General features: G+C 42.4%; 1 protein-coding gene across 4 annotated transcripts in view; it reads right to left on the bottom strand.

The window, feature by feature from the left end:
• Window positions 1-26,410, bottom strand: part of TNRC6B (trinucleotide repeat containing adaptor 6B) — a 254,962-nt gene that overhangs the window by 47,535 nt on the left and 181,017 nt on the right. For 2 of the 4 annotated variants that reach the window (XM_043562671.1, XM_043562669.1), the window contains 9 exons: window positions 24,922-24,943; window positions 16,235-16,576; window positions 11,389-13,737; window positions 9,650-9,808; window positions 8,063-8,238; window positions 5,735-5,809; window positions 4,591-4,636; window positions 2,991-3,139; window positions 1,746-1,916 (listed from right to left, as the gene is read on the bottom strand). In XM_043562671.1, the coding sequence (XP_043418606.1) occupies window positions 1,746-1,916; window positions 2,991-3,139; window positions 4,591-4,636; window positions 5,735-5,809; window positions 8,063-8,238; window positions 9,650-9,808; window positions 11,389-13,737; window positions 16,235-16,576; window positions 24,922-24,943 (3,489 nt within the window). The remainder of the gene's footprint in view (window positions 1-1,745; window positions 1,917-2,990; window positions 3,140-4,590; window positions 4,637-5,734; window positions 5,810-8,062; window positions 8,239-9,649; window positions 9,809-11,388; window positions 13,738-16,234; window positions 16,577-24,921; window positions 24,944-26,410) is intronic. The other 2 variants (XM_043562670.1, XM_043562672.1) reach the window with 1 other exon arrangement.

Here is a 26,410-nt window from a genome sequence, read left to right as displayed (position 1 = left end):
TTTTTTTTTTTAAGTATGTTTAGAAATTAGGAAAGCGGTCATCAAACGCTATTTATATGTTAACCGCAGTTAATCTGGTTATTTCTACAGCTTCACTGTTATATGATGACCTGAGTCCAATATTTATTGGTGATATTTGCCTCAACTACAGTGTTTAACTCAGAAAGGCATATAAATTAAAAACAGTGTTAGCAAGCTGACTGAAATCTGTGATTTTAAAATAAAAACCTCACATTTTAATTTTTAAATAGGAAGTATATGAAGTCTGCATGAAAATAGTCACGTGCGAAAAAAGTCATGATCATATTTAGTTGATTCACAATGGACTTTGTAGCAATCCACAGATTCAAAAAACAAAACAAAAAACCAAACCAAAAGAAATCAAAGAGGAATGACCTTTTCTTAGTGTCCAGTGCACGGATACTTCGGCTGGTTTATGTTATACTAAAAATTATATACTAATGGCATTTGATAAACATGTGATCCTGTGGGCATGTTTATAATCATTACTCAAGAGTGTTAGGGTAACTTATATTTTGTATACCTCAATCCTAAACAAAAAAGCTGCCCAAAACCACTGATGTAATTATTTCTTCTCTGTTTATAAAAGCAACGCACATCTACATTCTCTATGGAAACATTAAGAAATACAGGGAAATATAAAAAATAAAGAAAACAAGAAATTACCCAAAACTCCCAAACCAGAGATAACCAACTGAATACATGGATATAACATGATCCATTTAAAAAATGTGCTAAGGCAACAATTAGAAGCGTATGAAAGACCTGCGTGTAACTGGAGGACTATGGTGTGAGAGAGGTTTTACATCATCCTTTAACTTGTATGTGAAAGCCCTCATGTGGAAACAGAATGGATACAATTAATAATTAAACATCCTTCCATGATATCCTGAGGTGAAAGCCACAGTGACAGGTAAGTGGTCACAGAACTGTGGCTAGGAAAATATCATCCCTGGAGTCACTGTCACAAGGGAATTGTCTCCAAATTCCTGGTTTTCTCTACAAGAACTACACAGGAGCTGCAGTGACAGCCCCTCAGGCTGCCTTAGGCCCGCAAAGGTGAGAGAGGGGGCCTTAGGGGGCCAGCCCTGCCGGTCTCACCCAGTGCACAGCCCTTCCTGGGACCACGGAGACGCACCCCTAGGGAACGGGGTGCCCCAGGCTGTTTGCCACATCTGAACAATATCAAGTCTTCCCAAAGCTTCGTTCTCTCATATCAAATTACCTTTCTCTGGTTAATTATTATATTTTACGCTTAAGGACATTAGATTTTAAGATGCTATAATGCTCAAGTATTTACTCTTTACTAGTTTTGCCACTGTTTTTTAGTTAGAAGTCTTATCAAATTGAACAGACTTCAAAAGTATCACTTGCCATTCAATCTAATGTTAAAAATGGCAAATAAGTTGCTAAGGTAGGCGTAATAAGATACCTATGTAGCCTCTTTAACATTTTCCTAAGCCAGTTATTAACTTATTAAATGTGAACTTATGACCAAATATGAGAGGACTAAAGAAACAGATTGAAAATAAAATCCATGTTGAGAAAACATGAAGAGAGATGGGTTCTATGGGCTGAAAGATCTAAAGCCTAATACTTAGCATCATTCTGTGCATTCAGTAATCAACAAATTTCCCAAGACAGACAAAAAATGCAATAAACTGCAGACCAGGGCCAAGGCGAGGCCACAGCCGAGCAGTTACAAATTTGAGAGGCCTCCTTACTTGTCTAGCAGCGAAGTTTTGGGGGTTGAGCCCTGTGCCGATTGCTCCAAGGCTGACGTTGGGTAGTGTGGAACCAGAGGGAGACAGCTTGTAGCTGGGAGAAGGGGAGAAGGGAGAGCAGGGAGCCTCATCCCCAAGGCACCCATCTTGATTGGAGAAAGGCAAAGTCAGCTGAAAAGCAGTAGGAGTTAGCCAATCACAAGGAGTGTTGGTTAGTGAAGCAACAGAATGCAAGAAGGGACAAGAGAGAAACACTAGGAACAAACAGAATTAGAGTGTATTAGCAATAAACGAGGATGGAATTTGGATCTGGTAAGAGTCATCACACTTGGCCCAACAGACACCATCTGTCATCTCTGATCCAGATTTTTTCTTATTCTCTAAGTCAGTAACACATTCTGCCCATTGCGTGAAGATAAACATTGCCAGACACTTTATTTTTATACATCTAATATCGATTACTCTAACGATGTGGCTGCTGGAACAGAAGCCAGAGTAATCTTGTGAATCTGTTGCTGCCTGGACCAGCATCAGTGGTGTCAAAAATGTGCTAGATCTAAAACTTTCAGTTTTAACTGCTTTCTGAAGACCGGGGCCATGGAAAATCTGTATTCTGAATCAAGGAATGATCTCCTCCATTAGAACTGATAAAAATCAAAACAAATAGGTATAAATGACACATTGAAATCAGGTACTTGAGAATTTGGACAGTGTACCACTGTAACTAAAAATAGGTCACTGGGGAAATGGAGAGAGAAAACAAAGGAAGTCTCTTCGAAACATCAAAAGACCAAGTTCTGGGCCATCTTGACAAAGCTAGAAGGCAAGGCCTTGGGAGATACAGATTGTTTACACAAGATCCCAAATTTAATTTCTCATTGCAAAGCAGCAGAAAAAAGAATTCAGAATAAATTTATCTCTAAAATTTCTTCTACACATTTTGAGTGTGCATTTCTTCTACTGTAAAAAGTCAGACCATATACCCCCTCCAAGTTTCATAAAATTTCCAAAAATTCAGACCACCTTCACCATACTCACATGCTAAGGACAGATGGTTCTAGCTACTGCCCAATCACCTGTTGACATCAATTGTTTTCACGTCACCACTTAAAAGCAGGTGATGTCTGCGTTTTGCTCATTAATTAATTCAGTAATTCTACATTTCCTCCTGGAATTAATTATCAAAAGAACAAATGGAAACCAAAGTGGTTCACATGAATTATTATCTCAAAGGATTCAACTCACCTTCTCAAAATAAGGCCCACTATCTGTGGTTCCCATGTCTTTGGAATTAGGTGGACGGAACCCAGATCGATCCTTCCTCATGATATCATTAAAATCCCCGAGATTCATCGCTCTCTTGTCCACGTCAAATTTTTTATCTGGAAGGCTCCCTGAAAAGTAGCACAGAAGAAGTGAAAATTTCAAGAACCAATGTTTTGACCAGGAGTGACCAGTCCCACTTGCCTCCCGGGGGTGTCAAGTGTAAGACCACGAGAGATCTTGTTGGTTGAGGCTGCTGGGGACCCTCCCTGGAGCACATGTGGATCCTTTTGTTTCTTTTTAAAAGATCTGTATCTGTTGTAGCTTGTTTTCAATGGAAGACTGAAAGAGAGACTTAGGGCCAAACTGGTAAAAATCCAACTAAAAAAATATCCTAACTGGTTATTGATGTGTTTGAGGAGTATAACTGGCTCATAAATTCAAATGTCCTCAGTGAGAGAATTTGTCTCTTGCTGCTATTTAGCATCTGCCAGATAAATGGGTAGGGTTGGTTGTGAAACAGTTACTGGGGATAAAGAGGCCTATTAGGCACAGCTGTGACCCTAGAATTTAGAACTCAGACGTGAACACATCAAGTGAACAATGTGATTTCCTAGGTACCATGATGGTCCTCTTTTCTTCAAAGCTCTGGAAATGTGCTATTGTACATGGGCATGATCAGTACCCCTGGAAACTTACGTTTTTGTTATTCTTAGACTTTTTCTTTTTTAAAGTTTACTTGTTTATTTTGAGAGAGAGAGAGAGAGAGAGACTTGCGAGCGAGTGGGGGAGGGGCAGAGAAAGAAAGAGAGAGAGAGAGAGAGAGAGAATCCCAAGCAGCTTCTGTGCTGATAGCACGGAGTCCGACTCGGGGCTCGAACTCACGAACCATGAGATCATGACCTGAGCTGAAATCAAGAGTCGGACGCTTAACTGAGTCACCCAGGCGCCCTGTCATTCTTAGATTTTAAAATATCATCAATCAAAGGCTATTTCCCTTATGACCCAGGACTGTTTTACTTTCTTCTCGGTTTGACTCTCTTTAAGGTCCTCAAAGTGAGCAACAGCATCACGGTGAGGAGCCCACAGACTAAGGGCTGACACGGCATCTGCTCCACTTGCACTGGGACAGCTCGTCAGTAATGAAACATCTCGGTGCACACGCGACGAGAAATCTGAGAGTGGAGTCTGGCGGGGCCACAGACATATTTTGTTCGGCCACACACCACAGTTTTTAAAATCCGAATTAGTTTCCAGTATTTAAAAATCAGGATGTCAACATATGTCTGAATTGCTGACAAAGCTGGGCCTTTACCCTCCAAGGCAACAACTGCCAAGGGTAGTCAAGTGGCCGCCTTACAGGTGGCCTCCAAGTCCCAATTTCTTATACCTGGCATACCCCACTCCTTTACGTTACTTTCTTGGATCCTGCAGCCATTTCAGTCATCAGTCCCTACCTAGTGTGTAGGACGATCCTTCGTGTCTGCTGACTAGCACCCAGCCCAGTCAAATGGAGGAGGGAACCAACGTAATGATGATTAACAACAATATATCCCGTTCACATTAGTGGAGTGATACACACCTACAGACAAATCCATTTTGCTGCTTGGATTATCTTCAGTTTGACTCTGAAAAATAAGCAACGGTGAGGGAGGATTAAAGGTTTGAATTCAATGTTTGAATCAGAGAGAAAAAAAAAAGGCATTATTTATGTGGGAGTGACAGCTTACTAGTGGGACCACACAAGGTCCTTTGATGTGAACCTTACACGGGAATGAAGACAATATCATTTATAATATGACTAATTTAATTGCTGCTGGGTCTACATTTGTAAATTCGATTTTCACATAGAATCAGTCAGTTTCAGCAATTCTACGGACAGAGCAACAGCTAAATAGCTGCTCAGAGAAATAAAACCCTGTCCTCAAGTTCCAGTCGGCTCGGGATCAAATTCCAGGAGTGTCAGCCAAATGACGACAACTTCTTCTCGTGACTTGTCAAGTCATGAAATCTGGAAATGTGCAGCCAAGTCAAGCCGTTTGTCTTTTGGCAACCAGGGACGGGGTGTCCCCACGATGTTCCCAAGAGATTAAAAAAAAAAAAAAGAGAGAGAGAAATCCTACAAGAATTCCCTATATAATTAATTATAAATAATTTCTCTAGTTATTGTGCAGTTGTTGTCATTTTCAAAAGTATAATATTTAAAACTGGTACAGGAGTAGTCAGGGAAAATTATGTAAGTTTCAAGGGCCTGGCTCTTTCTTCCCCTAACCACCTAAGGAAAAGGGTACAAGGAGTACAAATTCAAAAGTCATAACCTCTAAGTATTGGAGTTATTTCATTAAAAATAAGAGAAAATAAATATCGCTCAATCCAACTGAGAAATATTGTTTAACCAGTTTCCAAATCTGTAACTTTGTTTTGTTTTTTAAATTAAGACAGCTTTAAAGTTTATTTATTTATTTTGAGGGGGGAAGGGGCAGAGAGAGAGAGGAAGAGAGAAGATGCCAAGCAGGCTCTGCACTGTCAATGCAGAGCCCAATGCAGGGCTTGAAACCATGAACTGTGAGATCATGACCTGAGCCAAAGTCAAGAGTCAGATGCCTAACTAAGCCACCCAGGCACCCCTAAATCTAGAATTTTGAACTATATGTGACAGTGGTCTTAACATTTGTGCTACAAGTAAAAGATGGGGTATATTATACACAGGAGAAAATGAAACTTACCAGCAATCCCATATTTGAAAACTGTTTGGCAAGAGGATTCATCCATGAATCATTGTTTCCTCCTTTCAGTGAACACTATGGAAATGAAATGTGTAACCTCAGAACCAAATAATTTATTTTATCTCACTTCATAGCTGAGTTGCATTTAAGTACTGATTGAAAATGCAGAACCAACAGTTTACCTTTTTGAACCCAAATCTCCCTCTATAACTGTGGTTATTTTGATATTTTCAGTTAGTCTGGAAAAGTTCTCTAGTTCTATCTATGTTTTCATTCTTATTTTATTCGTCACACTGAATTAGAAGTAACTGGAAAAACATACAGTCAGCTGGTGTTTTTACCTTATAAATAGAAGAAGGTCAATATCAGATTTTCTAAAATACAATGTTCACATGTTAGTACTTTCCCTTTTAGTATCTTCTTGTAACCTAAGCCAGTTTGTATTAAAAGAAAAGAAAGAGTTTGATGCTAGTGCCTATTATTTGGAAAATAAATAGGCACTAGCCTATTTAAATAGGCTATTTAAACTGGTCATTAGTCTCTGTGTGGATACAATGAGGACTCATCTATGCAGCGCTTCATCTGCTTGTTAGGTAGTATAAAGGACATGGGTCCCCAGTGGGAAAGACGCCTAGCAAAAGACACCATCCCTGATCTTACTGTAAAGCAAGGCGGAGGTGAGTTTTTATTTCTTAAGAAGGGACAACCTAGCGTCTCCCTGAAGAGGACCCCTATCAGCTCCACTTTTACTTCTGCAGAGAAGGCAGGTTGGACTATGATGAGCACTTGGTGGGGAGAGGTGGTGATGGGGCTTTGTGCATTTGTGCATTCTTCAAATAAAAACTGTGTTTTGATGATATTTGTTATGTCGATGTTATTAATTCTTGGAAGCGAGTAAGTTAATTTAAGTTCAGTTACAGGTTTTAAGGTCAAAAAAGCCCTCAGTGGAGGGAGGGGAGAATTGGTAGATTTGCTTAATGTGAACGGAGTTTCAGTTTTGCAAGATGAAATGAGTTTTGTGTCTAGATGGTGTTGATGGTCACATCGTCTAGTGTTGAATGGTGCTGAATGTACTCAATGCTACTGAACTGTACGCACTTAAAGGTGGTTAAAACGGTACATTTTACGTTGTCTGTATCTGCATCACAATCAGTTAAAAAAAAAAAAAAGGCCCTCAGATACAAAAGGTCAGAATTGTCAGTCATGGGGCAGCCTGAGTGGGTGAGCACCTTCCCCCTGGTCACTTCTGGTCAGTAAGCAGTCTCCCTTGACTGCCTTTTCATTCCATCTCAATGGGAGTTTGTAAATGACAAAAACAAGACCACAACAAGCCAGATAGCCTGAGAGTACAAAAATACTGAGGAGTTTACTGAATAATTCCTTTTGTGACTAGGGGCGAACAGAAAGAAGTCCTCAGAAGGGAAATTGTAACGGGCGCTTAAACAGGATGTCTCCAACAGGAACTACCTGTGTTCTTAGGCTATCGAGTTACTATGTTCAGAACAAAATTAATATCCTACAGCAAAAAGTGATGACGGCACAGCCCCCTTAGCCAACTGAAGACCTTCTAGGACAGCCCTTGGTATTTGAAACCAGGACAATATTCACTGTGAAGTTGAAATTATATGGCTGCCCACTTCTAATTTCCATCAATTTATCTGTGGAAGGGAAAAGAACACCTCTGCTGAGAGAGTGGTTCAGGTTCAAAGACCTGTTCTACATTGAAACCAAAGTCCTCATCGAATTAGGCACATCAAGGGGGACGTGGAGCTGCTCCAAGATATGGAAAGCCAACAGCTTTCAAACGCAAGCTGGGACGGGACGTAGGCATATCACCTGGTTGCTGCATCAGGCTTGTGCTCCGGCACTTTGCTTTGCTGGGAGGACGGTTCCGGGTTTTGGAATTTCCCGCATCAGAGAAAAACCAATCACGTTGATTGCCACTGGAAAAGCTATCTTACTTTGGTTTCTCTTCTATATATCATGGGGACTTACCCTAAGGCCTTCCTTGGTTTTAGAATGCAAAAGCATAAAACATTTACAAAGTGTGCCTTGAAAGCTTCTGAAGAATTATAATATGGAAACTAAAAGTGAAAAAAAAAATCTCCTGTCTCTGAAAATTCCACTTTACCCACAGCAATAGCTCTGAGGTTCGAGGTTTCAAGGTCATGGGGAAGGAAGATGAGGAGTAAAGAGGAAGTACTCAATTTGCTCTTAAGAAAATATTTTTCCCTTACTTAGGGCCTCAGGGCTCCTTCCATTAGAAAATTCTCAGTTCTGCCTTCTAAGAATGAAGAAACAAGCTTGAACATTTCTAAAGTGGGCTACCTTCATCTGCTTCTTTCCTCCTTGTCCCCAGCTTGCTGAGTTGTGGGAGGAAGCACTTCCCTGAGAGCCGGCGGTGTTCCAGACTCCTCCATCGTCCTCCTCTTCCCAGCTGGGATGGCGAGTTCCCGTCACTGGACCGTCACTCTCCCCCCAGCCATCTTGCATAGATTTGGAATCTTTAAGAAAAAAATGGAGGGACTGTATGCAACAGCTACATATAACAATAATCACAACGATTGGTCCTTATGAACACGGCATTCTGGGATATTTGTCATCTTATCTAATCCATCTATACGGCCAGGCAAATATTCTACCCCCTTCCACATTCACATTACTCAGACAAAAGATAAGTATAACTATAGCTTTAACTACAGAGGATCCTGAAGAATAGAAGACTTTCTTAAAAATCTGGAGAAAAGTGCAAGTTTTGTGATGGAGGAAGGGTGATTCTGAGGTTGGGAAAGACACCTAAAAATCCTGACAGTACTGCTGAAGTACCTCCTTGTGCCAAGGGTCTGGTTAATATCTTCCACCAGCATTTCGGGTCTATTTCAAGTCTATGGCATGGTATTTCCCGTGATGATACAACCAGTTTTACTGTGAAAATCATGATGAAATCAAGGTCTTTATAAAGCTATTTCTATGCAGTGAAGGAGACTGATAATTTTTAAACTGCAGTCAAATTAACGACACAAGAATGAATTTCTAGAATACAGCAATGATTGTACTTCTTCACGGGCACTGGAAGAGTCAGAAATATCACACAATAAAACTGATAACAGAATTATTCTCATTCAAATTTTGAGAATTCGATATGACCACACTTTAAAAATAAAAGAAGATAATTCTTTAAGTCTGCAATATGGCAGAAAAGAGATGTTGGAATACTTTTTAAGAAAACTACAAACAAGTGAAAATGGGCACTTGAAACTGAATTTTTCAACAGAGGAACTTCCTATGAGACATTCCATAGCATCGGTTTACAAAGTTTTGCAAACTCCTGTGACAACACGTTGCCAGCTGGATCAAGTAAAGCTTAGACTTTCAACGATTATGAATAAGTGTGACATGCTTTGTATAAAAAATCCAAATGAAGCAATCTTTGTTGGGTTCAAGAAACCTTCAACGTTCCTATGTGGGTGGGAGTATGAGAGGAGACACAAAGGGACAAGGAAAACAGAAGGGTGAAGTCACTGGGCAGCAGAGGCTATGTTCCACATTAAAAAGCCAGGAAAATCTTTTTAAATTATACTAACAAAGGGGCAAAAATGCAAAATAGATATGGTGAGCAGTATTTAAGTTACTAGCAAAAAAAAAAAAAAAGGTACCACATCAACATTTCAATTCTGGCCAGATACTAAACCTAACTTAAAATAAAATCAACAAAATTAACTTATGACTTCTAGTTCAACGTAAACATGTTAATACCCAAAGCTAAGTCACGGCGACTTGTTACTAATCATCTATTAAAGGTTCACGGTCCTGAATCTCACTGAAATGACAGTTTAAACATTACAGCAGCCCTCACCAAAATGTCTGACCCCCGAATTAATGGAAAATCCCTCACAGACAATGCTCTAAACTTACTAGGTTTCATGGCATTTGGAGCGTTGGAGGGTGCGTTCCCCCAGCCCGTGGTCGATGCTCCAGTGTCGTCCATTTCGCCCCACCCAGGACTGCTTTCATTTGGCTCACCCCAAGCTGAAGTACCATTATCTGGAGCAGGTGGTGTGCTTTTGCTCCAGACTGTAAAGAAAGAAAATGTGTCTCTAAGAATGATTTGTGAAATGAAACATCTCAACATCCAGGGGTAGGGGGTGGGGAGAAGGTGAGAGGACCAGTCACTCCTATGTTCTGCTGGCAGAAATACAAATACAGAAATACAGTTGCCTCGTAGGGGGCAACTGGTATTGTTGCTTTAACTTCGGGCCCAGTAATTCCGTTGCCAGGAAATTATACCATAGATACACTTGGAAAGTATGTGAAATGACACGTACAACAACGCTCTATCGCTGTTGAGAACGCTTCGGAAGCAACCTAAATACCTATCAAAAAAGGGCTAGTCCGACCAATCGCATCATCCATGAAATCAATACTGTACACAAAACAAAAGACAAAAACATACATGCTAACATGGAAAGTTTTAAAGTAGGGTGAAAAAGGCAAGGCAGAGAACAGCAATTCCTTCTGTGTCAAATCTGTAAAGGGGAGACAGATTTTGGTACAGGTAAGGAACAAAATTTTTGAATGAGACACAAAACTCTAAAAGATTACCTGTGGGAAGAGATTCTAGGGGCTAAGATTCATTTATATATTACATTTTGCTTTTCTGTACAGTTTGGAGGTTTTTACTATATGGATAATTTTTTTTTACATGTTAGCAGATTTTATGCTAGATAGGGACTTAATGAACAATCTTTATTTCCTCCCTCATACTTTTCAATATTTGGGGGGAAAAAAAGAACTAGTTAAAAGCAATCATTTTGTAAGTGGCCGTAACTGCATTCACTGAACACTCCCCAAGGCTTACTCAGGGAGTGGGTAACTATGATTAATTTTAACTAAAAAACAAAAACAAAAAATACCCCATCTGAACAGTGCATTCCCTTAATTTGTTGAATTCTATGCTTTATGGGGACATTCAAGTTGATAGTGCCAAAGATGATATTACCAGCATTACTTTTAATTTATCAGGTATGATGTTTCTATTCAAACAAAGGAAGAAGAAAAGTTTAATTCTGAGCAAGTGATTATCAGGAGAGAACAATTTCTTTTACAAAGCACTCCACTTCCAGAGGTGATCATTAAAAATCATGTGGAGAGTGACTGAAGCCTTCCAGACCCCAGCTGGGCTAGAGCATTCTGATGGCCCCAGCAAGAGCAACAAAATACTTCCCCTCTGCTGGGGAAGGAGAAACACCGAGGATGTGTCCACGGGTAGAACTCGAATGGAAACCAGGTCTATTTCTGCTACTATTTTAATTCTTCACTTTAAAACCTGGAGTGTAGTTTGTTTAGTGAGCTGTATTTTTTGGATTCTGCAGACCAATACAATTAAAAAAAAAAAAAAAAACCCACACAAAGCAAAAAAAAACCCCAAACTTTGGGAGACTAACACAGGGATGGCGTCTTTTCGCTTCTGCCAAGAAAGAACATTAAAATGTACCACCAGCATGTTATTGCTATCATCTCATAAAAAAGGAGATTCTGTAAACAGCAGAGTAGGGTTAATGTAGGAAAGATTTCCAGAACAAGGCTGAGTAAATGAAGCTTAATAATAATGCCCTGCTTTAGGATTTTTCACAAGAAAAAAGGCCACTGCCTACCTGATGCTGATTTACTGGTCATCGGGGTGGGCAGGTTTGGTTCTCGAGGTGCTGGGCCCCCTTGGGAATTCTTATCCCACAGATTCACATTCTTGTAGTTATAACTGTTAGGGTCTCCCCATGCGGAAGTGCCATCATCGATGTCCATTTTCCGACTAATTGACTGTGGGGATGGCTCTTCCCAACCACTGGGTTCCTCATCCTTAGGGGTTACTGGCTGTGGCCCGCTGCTCCAGTTGGAATTGGAAGGTCGTCCGTTGCCTGGAGGTGCTGGGGGTGGGCCTCCCCATGAACCAGAAGCCTCTGGTTGTGGTGGCGGTGGCTGCTGTGGCTGCTGCTGCTGTTGGTGCTGTTTATTCCAGGAATTGGGCTGTCTGCCTGTCTCGGTCCATGCTGGAGACCTTTTGCAATCTTCCCACCCGCCTTTGGAAGCTAGGCTTGTATTCCCACTGTTCCCCCAAGTTCCGATTTCGTTCTGCCCTCCTTCGCCCCACCCAGACACAGGTTTACTTGCAGGACTTTCCCAACTGCTGTTTTTCGCCTGGTCGACTTCCTCTCCCCAACCATTCTTCCCAGAAGTCCATCCTTGATTGGGCTGGCGTCCCCCTCCCCACCCCTGATCCTTGCTGGAGTTCTCATTCCAAGAGGAAGATGGCTTTTCATCTGGTCGGCCGCCTCCCCAGTTGGAAGAGTTGTTGTTCTTGTAGTCATTCCAGCCTCCTGTGTTCTTGGGGTCTTTCCACTCTGTAGAGGCTGAGAGCTCCCCCCATCCAGACTTCATTTGATTGCTTTGGCTGGGTGCATCTCCCCAGCCCCCTGAGTTCTTGGTCTGTGTGGCAGCGCTCTCCCACCCCTCAGTTCCTTTGTCAGATTTCCCCTCAGGCCTTGGCACCTCTTCGATATCCCACACCGTGTCCTGCTTAATTTGAGTTTGGCCCCAGCCAGTGTTTGAGAGCACCCTGGGGTCCAAATCAGTTCGGCTCAAAAGAGTCTGTAAGACAGCCTGACAATCAGGATGTGTGGGCCGGTATGACCGACGGCCAGAATTATGACTGTCACTACTTCCTGCTTTGTGGTTGCTTCCAGTGCTTTGACCTCCAACTTCACTTCCTGTGGAGCTGGAAGATCTTCCCCAACAGGGAGCCTGGGCATTGCCTTGGTTTTCAGGGAGGGGGTGGCCCTTTTGATTGTCCCATGCTCCAGTGCTAGAATTTGGTTGGTTTGGACCACTCCATTCTCCAATTTTCAACTCATCAGACCCAGTCGGCTGTTTCCATTCTCCCTGAGAGACCCCAGATGTCATTTTGTTCCCTTCACCCCATTTGTTGTCATTAGAGTCCTGAGGGCCAAAGTTCCAGGACCCACCCGTAGACCTGTTATTGTTGTCCCAAGAGTCATTTTTTGACCCAGTTGATTTCTGAACAGAGGCTCCTTTCCAGGAGTCCTCTCTATCCTTTCCATTGTTCCCATTGTTTCCAGAATTGCTTTGTCCAGAGGCTGTGTCAGTTCCAGAAGGCCCCCTAGCTGCACCCCAAGATCCAACACTCCCAGTCTTTCGATCTCCAGTGCTTTGTGAAGGGGCATCAGTGCTCCTGGAGGCGTTCGCCAAGCCCATTCCAAAGGGCATTCCCTTATTCTCCATGGGGTTTGGTGAACTTAAGTTCAAGGAGTTAGTGTTTCCATTTTTTGGTCCATCAGTGTTATGAATTTGAGCCTGTTCTCTGCCAGAGACAACAAAATTAACACCCGCATTTTCCATCTTTGACTGCTGTTCCCTGGATGCCTGACCTACTGTGCTAACCTGTGCACTGGAATTACTAGTATCCGTTTCCAATGCCCCTTTCCTAGGATTTCCTTCTTGGACCAGCGCTGGCCAGGCAGATGGGTTGCTATTTGGGTTAAAGTTGCTGAAGCCAGAGCCAGGTCCAATTCTATCCTGACCACTCACATTCCTCCAATTTCCTAGTCCATTGTTGCTCTCTGTAGTAGAGTTGGAAGATTGAACAGATTTAGTCTTAGGGTCAGATTTCCAGACCCCAAGATTACATTCGTTCCCAGAACTTGCAGACTGGCACTGGCTCCCTTTTCCTTTGTTACTAGTGGTGCTTCCTGGCAGAGTGCTCTTCTCAGAGCCAGGGTTCGAGGCACTGTTGTTATCGGTGGTGTTTTCGGAAGAAGACTCAGTGTCTTTGCTGGCGATACAAGGCCACTCTTCCATGTCAGACCCGTCTACAATCACCTTGTCCCAGATGTGAATTGGGTTGGGGGAGGCGCCGTTGTTGGAGGAGGCTCCCGGGCCCCAAGTGGAATTTGCATAATTTGAAGCAGCAGCACCTCCAAGGGTTGACTCTGGGGAAGAGATGGTCTCATCAATCACAGCTACACACGCGCGCTCTATTAACACCTCAAGCTCAAAGTGCCCCTAAGAGAGCTCATCACGCTTCCCCACAAACTAGCTTCTCTAGCCAGTTGCCTGTCTTAGTAAACTGTGTCACACCTTAGTCATCTCCTCTTTCATTTTGCCTGGTTGGTGTATTTGCTAGGTGTAACTCCACAACATATCTCAAAGCTATTCCCTTGTCTTTTTTTTTTTTTTTGAATGTTTATTTTTGAGAGAGAGTGAGACAGAGCACAAGTCGGGGAGGGGCAGAGAGAGAGAGGGAGACACAGAATCTGAAGCAGGCTCCAGGCTCTGAGCTGTCAGCACAGAGCCTGATGTGGGGCTCGAACTCACGAACTGTGAGATCATGACCTGAGCTGAAGTTGGATGCTTAACCGACTGAGCTACCCAGGTGCCCCTCCCCTTGTCTTTTCTATTGACAGAGAAGGGCCTTCTCATATCTTGAGACAATGCAGTAACACCCTGACCTTGCTTTGTATCTCGAATCTACTCTAAACACCCCTGGCTAGAGTAATTGTTCTAAAGCACAGCTTCGATTAGATCACTGCTGTAGGGGAAGCTTCCAACAGTTTCCTAGCGCACAATAAAGCTAAACTCTTTGGCCTGGAGTTTGATCAAGATGCTACACAACCTGGGCCCAAATGACTTTTCTAATCTTATCTTCCACTGGTTTCTATGTAGATGTCGACATTCCACACTACTTGACATTACACAACTCGTGCCTTCTCATCCTGGCACCATTCCACACTGGCACCTACTGGTTTTTCCTCCCGAATGCACATACTGAAATTTACCCATCTTTCTGGGCCTAGTTCAAGTGCCGTTTCTTCTAGGAGTTTTTTTTGTTTGTTTTTAAGTTCATCATCTGAAAATGCCCTTCCCTGTCTAGAGCCACTTTGCTCAGTGCTGTGGAGCTGTGGTCACATCTTCCTTCCCCACATTAGCACAGAGACTTCCGCAAGAGCTCCCCCTCTTAGGCAGAGACCCTATCTTGCTCACGTTTGAATTCCACATAGTGGCCAGGGCATCACTGCTCAGTAAGCACCTGATGAATGATGAACGCCCACGCAGCTAGATGCTGGGGCAGGCAAGCAGGAATCAGTTTGTATGTCTAAGGAACTTAATCTGATAAGTTAGTCTGGCTCAGCACATATTTTGGAGGAATTTATCATATTTGGGGGGAGAGGGGAGAAATGACATGTTTTTAACCCAGTAATTTCTTCTGAACTTGTTTTAGTTACTTTAACCAAGAAGTCTTAAATCAATATAAAGTTGAAAAAATCTTACATAGACCCATATAAAAGTAGGGAAGCAGAGAATCTCAAACTCTTCAGATTTACTGGCCTCCTTGGTTTTAAGAATGCAAACAAGAGAATCTGACTCACACTGGACCCAGACCCATGTCTGCGTCCAGGTCTGGCTAGATTTGGCTGCAGAAACACTCGACATGACCACTCCTCACATACTTCCTTTCGCAAATGCTTATGAGGGGCCATGAAGCTTTTCCTTGCCTGCTTTGGGCCTGGCCTGAGGGGCCACCACAGAAAAGCCTGTATGAAGCATCTGTCACCATGAGGTTTGTCTCCATTTTTACTCTGCACATGAGACAGTAATAGAATTTTCTAGGCATTTCTGTGTTCAAACTCAGAACTATTAACTAGAAGCATGTTACAGTTAACAATAACCAATTTACTGTTCTTGCCAAGGCTTGATGATGTTCAAGCCTTTCTAGTACAACCTCAAAAAATTTTTTTAAGAGCTAAGTAGACATCTGTTAATAAGCTTTAAAAAAAGCGGGAGGTGATGTTTGGAGGTTCTTTGCTATCAGGTGACTTAGTATTCATCTATTAAAAACTCTCAAAACTTCTAGTAGAGCCCTTCAGCTAAAGATCCCTTATATCTACATATAGTTTTTAATAGAGCTCAAAATCCTCTAAAGAAACAATGATTTTAAAAAATCTAATAAAAAATGATAGAATGATATTGTTTGGTATCCCCTCCCCACCCCCAAGATCTTATACTGTAATCGAAGAGACGGTTCTCTCTCTGCCCCGCAGCGTTCTGCGAACATAAACAGGGGCAGCCAGGATTCAGAACAAGCCTCTGCACTAGCCCCACCTCCAATCATACCCTGGGCACACACTTGTGGTGACAGCTGGAACCACGGAGGCTCGAGTTTATCATGCGCTTGTCAGGAAAGGAAAAAAGGCCCCAAATGGGGATGACGTATGGCGGCCACATTAGCCTCTCCTGCCAACAGCACACACTGGACACTAAAACCCAGTTTCAGAAGAGAAGTGCTGGGACACATCTCGTGCAGAGAGCCTCTCCTGTCTTGGGAGTGACCCCAAAAGCCTTTTGGGGACTCTATACCAGGCAGTACAAAAGAAGTGCTCGCTCTCTTTAAAGCTGCCAGGAAATCACTTCCCGACCCCGACTCCTCACCTGGTGCAGTCCCACCGTCACTCTGCAGCAGCGTTCCTGTCACTTGTGCGTTGTTGGAGTTTGCTCCGGGTGCCGTGGGGGGAGGAGGCCCTGCCCCACCCCCGAGGAGCATGCAGGATGGTGGAGGGGGCTGCCCACGTTTTAGTAACACTTTGTGGTCCTGCTGGCAACGGAATCGCGGCGGCACCTCCCGAGGCATGTAGCGGGCGGCGCTTGGCGGTTGTCCGTTCGGCACTGCCACCCTTTTGGCATTGTTGCCACCATTGACTGGTGGCGATGGAGAGCTGCCAATTGGGCTGGCGGCCGTTGGTTGGCTTAAACTTGGTTTCGTCACTTCGGGCACTGAAAGAGAGAGAGTGGGGAACGGTCTTTGAAGTCCAATACATTTTTATGAAGATTGTTTTTCGGAAAGCTTACACGAGACCAATTCCAGTAATGGATCTTCCATCCTACTGTGGGTGGACATGGTCTTTCTAAACTCCCCTGCATCTTCAGTTTACTGGAGATCAGGCAGAGGTGGGGAGTGCGGGTGACAAGGACTCAAAGACAGCAACACCCCAGAACTCTAGTCCATTAACTAAGGGGGAGGGGGAAGCGGTCACCAGTCACTTCCCTAAATCCCTGGAAGGTTCCCTAGCAGGTCGAAGGGTACATATGGGCCCCAGGCCAAGTCCTCAGTAAAGGTTCAAGGCTCTCAGCCCAAATGCCCTTTATCCACATTCTTAAAGATTTACCTCTGAGAAACCTTTCCTGAAGTCCCTGGACTAAGTAGGCTAAGCACCTTCATTTGTGCTCTTGGAACACACTGTCCGTCTTTCTTTACCACGAATTCACCATATTATATTGAAACTCGCATTTACAAGCTCCTTGCTCTCACCAGGGTAAGGACCCATCTTTCATCTTATTTTTTAGGTCCTGGCACCGAGTAGACCGAGACAGGAAACCTCAGCCCTGGAGAATCACAAAATCAATTTGGTTTGGGTTTCTACAGCTACCTAAACGCAACCACTCTTGCTTGGTACTTTGCAAATTCTGTGCAAATAGAAATGTTATAAGGTTTGGTTTTGTGGGTTTTTTTTTTGCTTTTGTCAAAAAAAAAAAAAAAAAAAGCCTTAAGGGTACCTTGTATATTTACTCCAACTCTTATCTAAAACAAAAATGTCACAATGTAGGCATGTTTCCTATTTACTTTAAAGAATTTAATGTTTTACCTTACTTTTAAAAAGGGCAAATAGGAAGTATGGGAATGTGCAGGATGACCGTATGAAGATACAATCTGCAGGACACTCTGCAGAAGTTGAGGGCTTTGCCCTCAGCCCTCCATAGAATGTTCGTCTGGATCTCGATGTCCCTTGCTTCATCCTACCAAAAGACTGTCACCCTTTCCAAGAAAATCTGCCTGGCAAACAGAGGCTGGCAATATTACAGAAACAATCGTTGAGCCTGACAGTTCGGATGATTCTGAGGTCAAGTTCCCTGACATCCAGAGTAATGTTTAGGCCAACTCCGGGGCGGTACTGCCCTGACCACTGCAATGGTGCTGGGCCAGCATGTTGCTCATTGAACTGGCTCCTTTATGAAGAGAGAGGCATCATCAGAAATCAGGGTACCCAATCTACCTCCACTGGATGTTGGGGAGTACTGGGTGTAACCAAGAAAGAAGAGTAAGAGCCTGAAGTAACTTCAAGGCAACCCCTGGTCTCATTTTAGCCAATCATGAGGCAATATCAGGCCTTCCAGTAAGGAAGGGAGGTCAGAGGATCCACAACCTGATGAGCAGAATAAACCTATTTCTTAAGAAAATAAATTGGTCACTATATGATATTATCAATATAGTAGGTTCTGTATGACCTTACAGCAGCTGATGGGTAAAAATAACTGATAAATGAGTGCAGATGAGTTATCCAATGATTCATTTTCTCTCTGTGCTTGCAAGATTGCATAGCAGATGGCATTCCCAGTCCCCTTTCCTCTTATTATGAGAAGAAATGAGACGTCGGCAAAGGCTGCGAGGGATCTTCCCAAATGGTTTTTTAGGATAGAAGGAGCTATGCTTCCACGAGGCCGCCCTTCCATAAAAGCACTAGAATCTCCACTCTACATTAACCATGTCTGTTACACACCTGGACTCATTCCCTGAAACAGAGCAAGACATAGTAAGGGCAGTCAACAGCATGGAGGTCTGAACACCCAGTTTGACTAACGTTACAACATTCACAGCATAGTCAAAGAAACTTGGGTAACATGTATTGTGCAAGATTCCCTGCAAAAGTGCCTCAGAGCATTTTCCCACCATATCAGGGATAGAAGGGATCATAAATAATAAACACTTTTTAAAAAATAAAATCAGACTACCTCTCAGCCACTTTCCTTCCAATATCGTGCTAGTCTAGGAGACTAGTCATCCAAAACTCCAGGACCCAGTCAGAAAATTTCTGAGTTATATGTTAGGAGAAAACTGTGTTTCAGAACTGTTTTTTACATATTTTTTGAGAGTGTGAGCAGGGGAGGGGCAGAGGATCTGAGGAGGGTAGTGAGCCCGATGGGGGCTTGAACTCACCAACCACAAGATCATGATCTGAGCCAAAGTCGGGTGCTCGATGGACTGAGCCACCCACGTGCCTCAGAACTTGAATGAATTCTTACTCAATTGCTTTCTTACACCTTTCTGTGATTTCAAGAATTTGAAGCATTTAAAGGCCAATCAGAACTCTAGACTGGAGAGCAATGCAGCTATTAGGCAGGAGGCCCAATCCAACCTGCTTTCCAAAGTCCAAACTTAGGACCTCCCTGAGTTAGTGTGTGCATTACAGCATGCTCCAGGATGTCAGATGCTAACAGAGGAGATGGAAATTATAAGGGAGTGGGAATTACTTTTCAGTCCCTCTTGTTTTTCTTCAGAACCTTACTGATTTGTAGGTTGTAGTGCAAATTGGTTTAAAGATAAGCTGCTCAAAATAAGGGCATAATTTCTTATCTCCCAGAGAGAAGGTCAGTGGCTTAAACATGATCTCTGTAGCAAAGGGAAACAAAGACATTGTGAAAAATGCTGGGTATCTTATTTTCTAATTTCCATTCAATGACTTCCAAGAACCATTTATTTGCTCTTATGACTGAATCTTTTTCCCTTTCCCTGTTGCCGTTATTCTCATCTTGCAGTCTGAACTTCTAAATTGCCTCTATTTCTGAAAAAACTTCAATAAAATGCTACTCTTTCAGATAAAGGCATTAAGAAAAATCTGAAACAAGCAGGACCAATAAGAACTACTATCTTTAAATATCTTGATAGTACAAACACTAAAAAAACCCTTCTAGGAATTTTTTTTTCTAGTGATGAGAACTTTTTTGTTCTAGAAAGAGAGAGAGAGAGAACGCGTGCATGCACACACACGCGTGAGCAGGGGAGAGGGGCGGGGGGGTGGGGAGTGGAGAGAATCTCAAGCAGGCTCCATGCTGAAGCATGGAGCCCTGGGCAGGGCTGATCCCACGACCCTGGGATCGTGACCTGAGCTGAAACCAAAAGTCGAACACTCAACCAACAGAGCCACCCAGGCACCCCTAGAAATGTTTTATTAAAGGTAGCAGTTAAAACACATACAAGCCCTAGAAAAGACATTATTTTCAACTGAAAATTTCTTGGTCAATAATCATTAGTTACAATGCAACACAACAAGAATCTCAGACTGAGGACACACAGACAGTGGCTGCTGTGCACTGAGGAGTTCTCAGTCATCTCTGAGCACTGCCTCCATTTCTTTACCTTGTACTCACTCCTCAGACTCCATGCACATTGGCTTTTGCCCTGAACATCTCCCTGGGAACTCTTCTCATTCAACAACTAGTGATCTTCATTGTCAGTCTAATGGACACTTGTTGGACCTTCTCTTGACTTTTCTGCAACTTCGGACACTATTGGCCATATCCTCCCTCTGCTTTTGTGAGAGCTGCTGAGACCCACTCCAGCCAGCTCTTCAGCTCCTCCTTTCTCTCTTCCTTTGTGGGTTCTTACACTCTTGGTCAGGGCTCAGAAGACTTTTTCTGTAACGGGCCAGACAGTAAATATTTTAGGTTTTGCTGGCCATACAGTCTTGGTTGTGACGACTCTACTGTGAGTATAGGCAAAAGCAGCCACAGACCATGCGCAAACGACAGAGTGTGGCTCTGCTCCATACGACTGTACTAATCACACTAAAGTATAAATTTCATACCACTCTCACTGTCACAAAATATCATTCTTTTATAATTTTCCTAACCACTGAAAAAACGTAAAAAAAATTCCTAGCTTATGGGCAATACAAAAACAGGAGGAGAGTCAGATCTGTTTGGAGGGTGGTAGCTGGCCACCTCCTAATCAGAGTTGTAAGATGGCATCTGAATTTGGTTATGAGTTGTATCTTTTATTTTTTTTAAGGTTTATTTATTTTTGAGAGAGAGAGACAGAGTGCAAGCAGGGGAGGGGCAGAGAAAGGGAGACACAGAATCTGAAGCAGACTCCAGGCTCCAAGCTGTCAGCAGAGCGTCTGACATGGGGCTCGAACACCCAAACTGTGAGATCATGACCCGAGCGAAAGTTGGATGCTCAACCGACTGTGCCACCCAGGCGCCCCTAGTTGTGTCTTTTTAAAAAATCTGAACATGAAGGTGGGGCCTACACTCTTCCCACATTTAAGTTACTTGAGTACAAATTCCCCCACACTCAGACTTTATCATGTATGCCCAAGCGTTTCCCAAATCACTACCTCCAACTCAGATCGCTCTTTCACCCTTTTTCTCCTTACTCTCAAACTTGTTCCCCAGCTCTCCCCATTATCTCCTAGTTCAAGAAACAGAGTCATCACCCAACCAGCTCCTCGAGTCAGAAACCTAAAAGTCGTCATTATCTGATCATCATTACACTGCACTGAACCAAAACATCTCTCCAATGCCTTCCTTCCTCCTCTCTATCACCACCGCTCCTAACCAGGTTCAAGCCCTCATTACCTCTCATCTGGACTATTCTGTGGCCATCTATCTGAACCACACGCCTTATACCTCACATTCGTTCACTTTCAAGTGGCAGCCAGAAGCATCTCTGAACAAATGGCGCCCACCTTAGTGTTAAAGAATACAGAGGTGTTTCTGCAAGGTGTGAGGGATACTGCGAGTACTTTCGTTTGTAAATTATTTACTTGGAAGGAAAAACCCACCTCAGATCTTAATAAATTAGAGTAGACTCAAGGTTATCCCAACCACCACCAGCCACTCCTAAATATGCCTTCTGGGGTAGACTCAGAAGACAGAGTCGTGGCCAATGTACCAGGTATGCCAATGGGAAGGTGCTGCCCCTCAGCTTTGCCCCAGTGGGGTAAAGGTCATGGAATTGCTGCTGTGGATGATAATACCTAAAAATCTCAACTTATATCGGGCTGGAGGCTTTTCCCTGTTGCTTTGACTCTCACCATCAGTACTTTCGGTAGCAGAATAAGTGTCACGGAACAAAACATCCGACAGATATTTACCAAGAGACTGCTAAGCGTCAGGCACCAGAGCCCTTCAAAGCTTTGAAGACCACTCCCTGAGCTTCCTCAGGTAGGAACACTTCCCCTGGGGGGAGACATTCCTACATGTTTAACCCTTGCAAATATGACACAGGTTCAAATTTATTGACCCAAACCGCACAGGCTCCACAGAAGTCGATCTCTTTCTTTCCACGGTGTGGTGTCCATTACAGAACTGCAGATCCCTTCCTAGATGCTGTACTCCTACTAATGCCACTTAAGGTCAGCTTAATTTTTATAAATCAGTCATGTCATACTGATAACTGCACCATTAAGCCAACCATGACCCTAACCGTTTTTTCACGAGGCAAAATTGCTGTGTCTAGACCCCTCCAGTGTACAGCCTACCCTAATCTTACCTTCATCCCTGTTATACCTGGTCTGTTACATCAACACCACAGCCTCTTGAGATCCTTTTTTAACTTTTTAATTTTTTAAATTATTTTTTAAACGTTTACTTATTTTGAGGCAGGGAATGTGTGCATGCGCACACACAAGTGGGGGAGGAGCAGAGAGAGAGAGAATCCCAAGCAGGCTCTGTGCTGTCAGTGCAGAGCCCAATGCGGGGCTCGATCTCATGAACCGTGAGATCATGACCTGAGCCAAAATCAAGAGTCAGACGCTTAACTGACTGAGCCACCCAGGCGCCCTGACTCTTGTAATTCGAACTCCAACATCCAACAAAGCCTCTACCTTAAGTGCTGTGTACTGTTTGCAGGCCAGTAGGTCCACATGTCTTCACAGAACCTCCACTGGAAATCCCGCCCTATTCTCCAGAATTCTGTGGTTTTGTTTTGTTTTTTTAAATACTGGAAGGTAAAGACAGAACGTATAAGGAATCCACTTTTTCTCTGAAATACAGACAAATCTGATCTCAGTCCTCTGTACAAACAGAGACTTGGCACCAACACAGCCGTTTTTCTTACAGGGTCTACTGGGGAAAGAGGGGCAGATGCAGAGTTATGGGGAGACTGCCTGAGGAAGGTGTCATCTTTGGGAAGAGGAAAAGGACCCAGAAACATCAGCTGAGGGAAGTGAAGAAGGGGATTTAGAGTGCAGACAGGCTCTTGGAACAAACATAAAGATGTGGTTGAAGTGGGGTAAAAAATCAGAAAGGTCAGGCCCAGTGCTAGGCCGTGTCTTCATATAACCTCCACTTGAAATCCTGTCCTAGTCTCTCCAAAATCTGCATTTTCCCTCTCCTTCTACTTACGGTCTAATATACTCCAGAGATCATTTTTATTTTTACTCTGTTTTCTCCGTGGTTCTACTAATTACATTCCTTAGGAGACCCGAAACAGGTGCTCATCTTTCTTTAGGATTATTTTACTTTAATTTTTTCATGGGGGTGTGGGTGGGGGTGGGGTGGGAAGAGTATGGAAACTGTGAGGCTGTATTCGATTTTATGGTAGGTATGAGAAAGATCCTAATTGGAAAGAAAATTCAGTAGTAAGTAGGAAAGAAAGTTTGATTTTTAAGATTTTGGTAGAGTTCCGGAAGAGGAATGCGTTTCTGAGAATAGACCTAGAGAAAAAAAAATCTGAGAAAGAATGCCTTAATGGATTTTCGATTTTCCAACAGAAACACCACGTACCATACAGGGCAACTTGCTTCCACAGCTTAGCTGGGACGTGGCTTCATGAACATTAAGAGTTGCGGCCAGGCCCAGGAACCAAACCACCATGTTCCAACAACCACAGAGCCTGGAATTTCCAGGAAAATGCTAATTTTCTCATCTGTTGTCCCCATAAATCATCAAAAAGGCCTATTAATATAAACACTATGTGCCCAAATCCTTTCCTAGACAGTATGTTGGTTTAGAAAATATGGACACTATACCACTATCAAGAACTCTATTTTTATGGTAAAGTATAACTTGGATTTCAAACAAGTAATTTATAAACACACTTCCAAATAAAGCCCACTTCTGGGTTGGTACTGCCTGAAAATACAAGGGAAGAACGCTGTTCTAAGTAATTAAGATAATCGTAACTAATAATGTTTATCGGTTTATTTTCTAAATCACTACAAGGTCCTAGACTACATTCTCCCTGAAAGTGCCTTTTGGTTAGAAATACATTACAGTAATGTCTAGACATCTGAGAATTTGTTTCCCAGAACTAAGTTTCCTTACAAACTAGCACGGTCTTTATTAGTTCTCCATCACTGTGTGACAGGCTTTGGCCTGGTGGTCCAATAATAGAAAATAAAACAATGAAGAAACCAATCATTAGAAGGCCTCCCATCACATCTTGGCTGATCCATCATCCTGACCTTCCTCTGAGTTATCACAGTCCTATGTGATTCCCTTCATCTGGGGTAGTGGCTTTCAACCTGGGACATGTCCTGGGGGCACCTGTAGAGCTTCTCAAAATACATCTGCCAGGGCTGTGGCCTGAGACCATGAAGATCTGGGAGGAGGTCCATGCTTGTGTACTTTGACGAGTCTATGCAAAAGATTTTAATAAGTACCCTAGTTGAGAACCATACATTTAAGTGGGCAAGGATAGGAGCTAGAACATTGGTCTCAATTCTACCATCCTGAAAGGGAACCGACCAAAAGCGTGGCCAGCACCAGACAAGACTGCATAATCAAAATTAACATTAGAAAGAGAGATCTGAAAACACAGAGACCATTAGGTTGAGGATGACGTGAGGAACATCTATCTGCTTCTGTTTATAATACATCAATCACTATTTTGCAACAGAGTTAAAATGCATTATTAAAAAAAAAAGCATATTCCAGGCTCTAGCTCAGAAGACCATGTGACTATCCTAGACATAACACTCCCTTTTAGGCTCAATGCATGTCATGGATCAAGATGATTAAAAATCCTCTGCAATGTGCATCTGTAAATTAGGGGCTAGTGTCTTGCTTGAAAAGGTTCAGTTCAAAATCATGACCCATATACTTTCCAAACAAGGTATAAATCTTTTTTGCCTCCTAAAAAAATTAAGGCCAACCAGAAACACTACTACAAGTACTTTCAATTTATCATTACTGCTCTTCAGTGGCCGCAAACAACCAACTTAATTATTCTGCCCCCACTCTCACTAATTGAGTGGATTGGAGGCTGAGTTGGCAAGAATGTAAAATCTAAACACAGAAGGTTCCAACAACTTCAAAAGGAAAAAAAAAAACAATCTTACCTTTGGTTTTTTGTTCCGTGACCTGAAAAATAAACGAACAGACATAAGTGAATGAGATTTATTTTCTAGTTTGATATTATAAGACTACTTTAATTCTGATAACTCAAGTAACTCAAACTGTCAGACACACAGGCATAGTTCAAATCCAGAAAAAAAAAAGACAAACAAAAAAACACACCAAGAGTCAGTTCGGGCATCCTTTTATAAAGACAACGGCCATATGTCCAGTTATAACTTACATGACCATAATTATGAAGGACACTAAAAATTAAAACCAGAAGCATTCCACTCTCATTAAATGATGAAGTATCTGTACCAGGAATGCTGTTTGTCATTTTGATGATCTGACTAGAAAGCAAATGGATGTAGCCTAGAAACGAAATTAGCCACAGAGACAAAAAGGTTACCCTAGGAGTATGGACTCAAACACTTGATCTCAAATCTAGAAAGCAAAAGTTCAAGGGCCCATCATCAGACGTACCAGAGGCCATGGCAGGAAGGCAGGATTTAAAACCAAGCCATGCCACTTCCTGGCTGTGTGATCTGTTTTCTATTTATCTGTTGAATGGAGATAATAATAGTATCTCCATACAAAGGGTTATTATAAGGATTAAACTGGATATCCTATGCCAATGCTCATAAATGTTTGTTATTTTTAATCAAAGTTCATGGAAAAAGTATGATATACAGCAATGGATGAAATATGTAAATTTTGGACAAATAAAGATTGCTTTGTTGAAAGTATTTCTTTACATAGTAACTAACACCTCTATGGAAGTGATTGACCTAAAAGATTGGATAGGCTGAATAGAAAAATGGGTTTTTAGAGAGTTTGGAAATGATGATTAGGAGCCACATGGAAAACTGCTTCTGCTAGTAAAAGAGGAAAATAAAGGAGGGCACCTAATTATACATGCCCTATAATATTAAAACAAAACCACAAAAGGTCATGCGTAAGAAAAACATCCAAAAGGAAATGCGCCAGAATTCTAATAGGGCTTATAATTACCACCACCACCATCATCGTGATTGAGATCATGCATGATTTTGACTCCCTTTTCCCAAATGTTAATCTTTTAATGGTTCTCTGACTTTGTAATAGAAAAGAAGATGTTTGATTATTTGTGGTTGGTAGGCATGCCAAGTTACTCCTCTGGGCGCTCATGAAAACTTGGTCCATCTTTGGAGGGTACGTCCTGTAGCTAACCAGCCCACTTCATAGTGGATTGCATCACACCATTGCCAGACTGAGTTAAATGATCTGGTTGTATGACCTCCTGGAGCATTCCTTACATTCTTGCACTAAAAGCCAAGCTAATTCTACTGTAGTGAATTTGTGGTAGACAGCACCTTAAAATGTGTTTCCTTGTACTAATTATTACAGAGCTCAAGTCTACTGTGCAATTCTTCTAAAACTCCATTTAACCAAGAATGAACTGATTTGTCTCCACATACCAATTCCTTAATGCAGTTTAAATTTTATAACATT

This window comes from Prionailurus bengalensis, chromosome B4, assembly GCF_016509475.1.
Source record: "Prionailurus bengalensis isolate Pbe53 chromosome B4, Fcat_Pben_1.1_paternal_pri, whole genome shotgun sequence".
Taxonomy (NCBI): domain Eukaryota; kingdom Metazoa; phylum Chordata; class Mammalia; order Carnivora; family Felidae; genus Prionailurus; species Prionailurus bengalensis.
The sequence above is the reverse complement of the archived record's forward strand: the minus strand, read 5'-3'. Positions and strand labels throughout refer to the sequence as shown.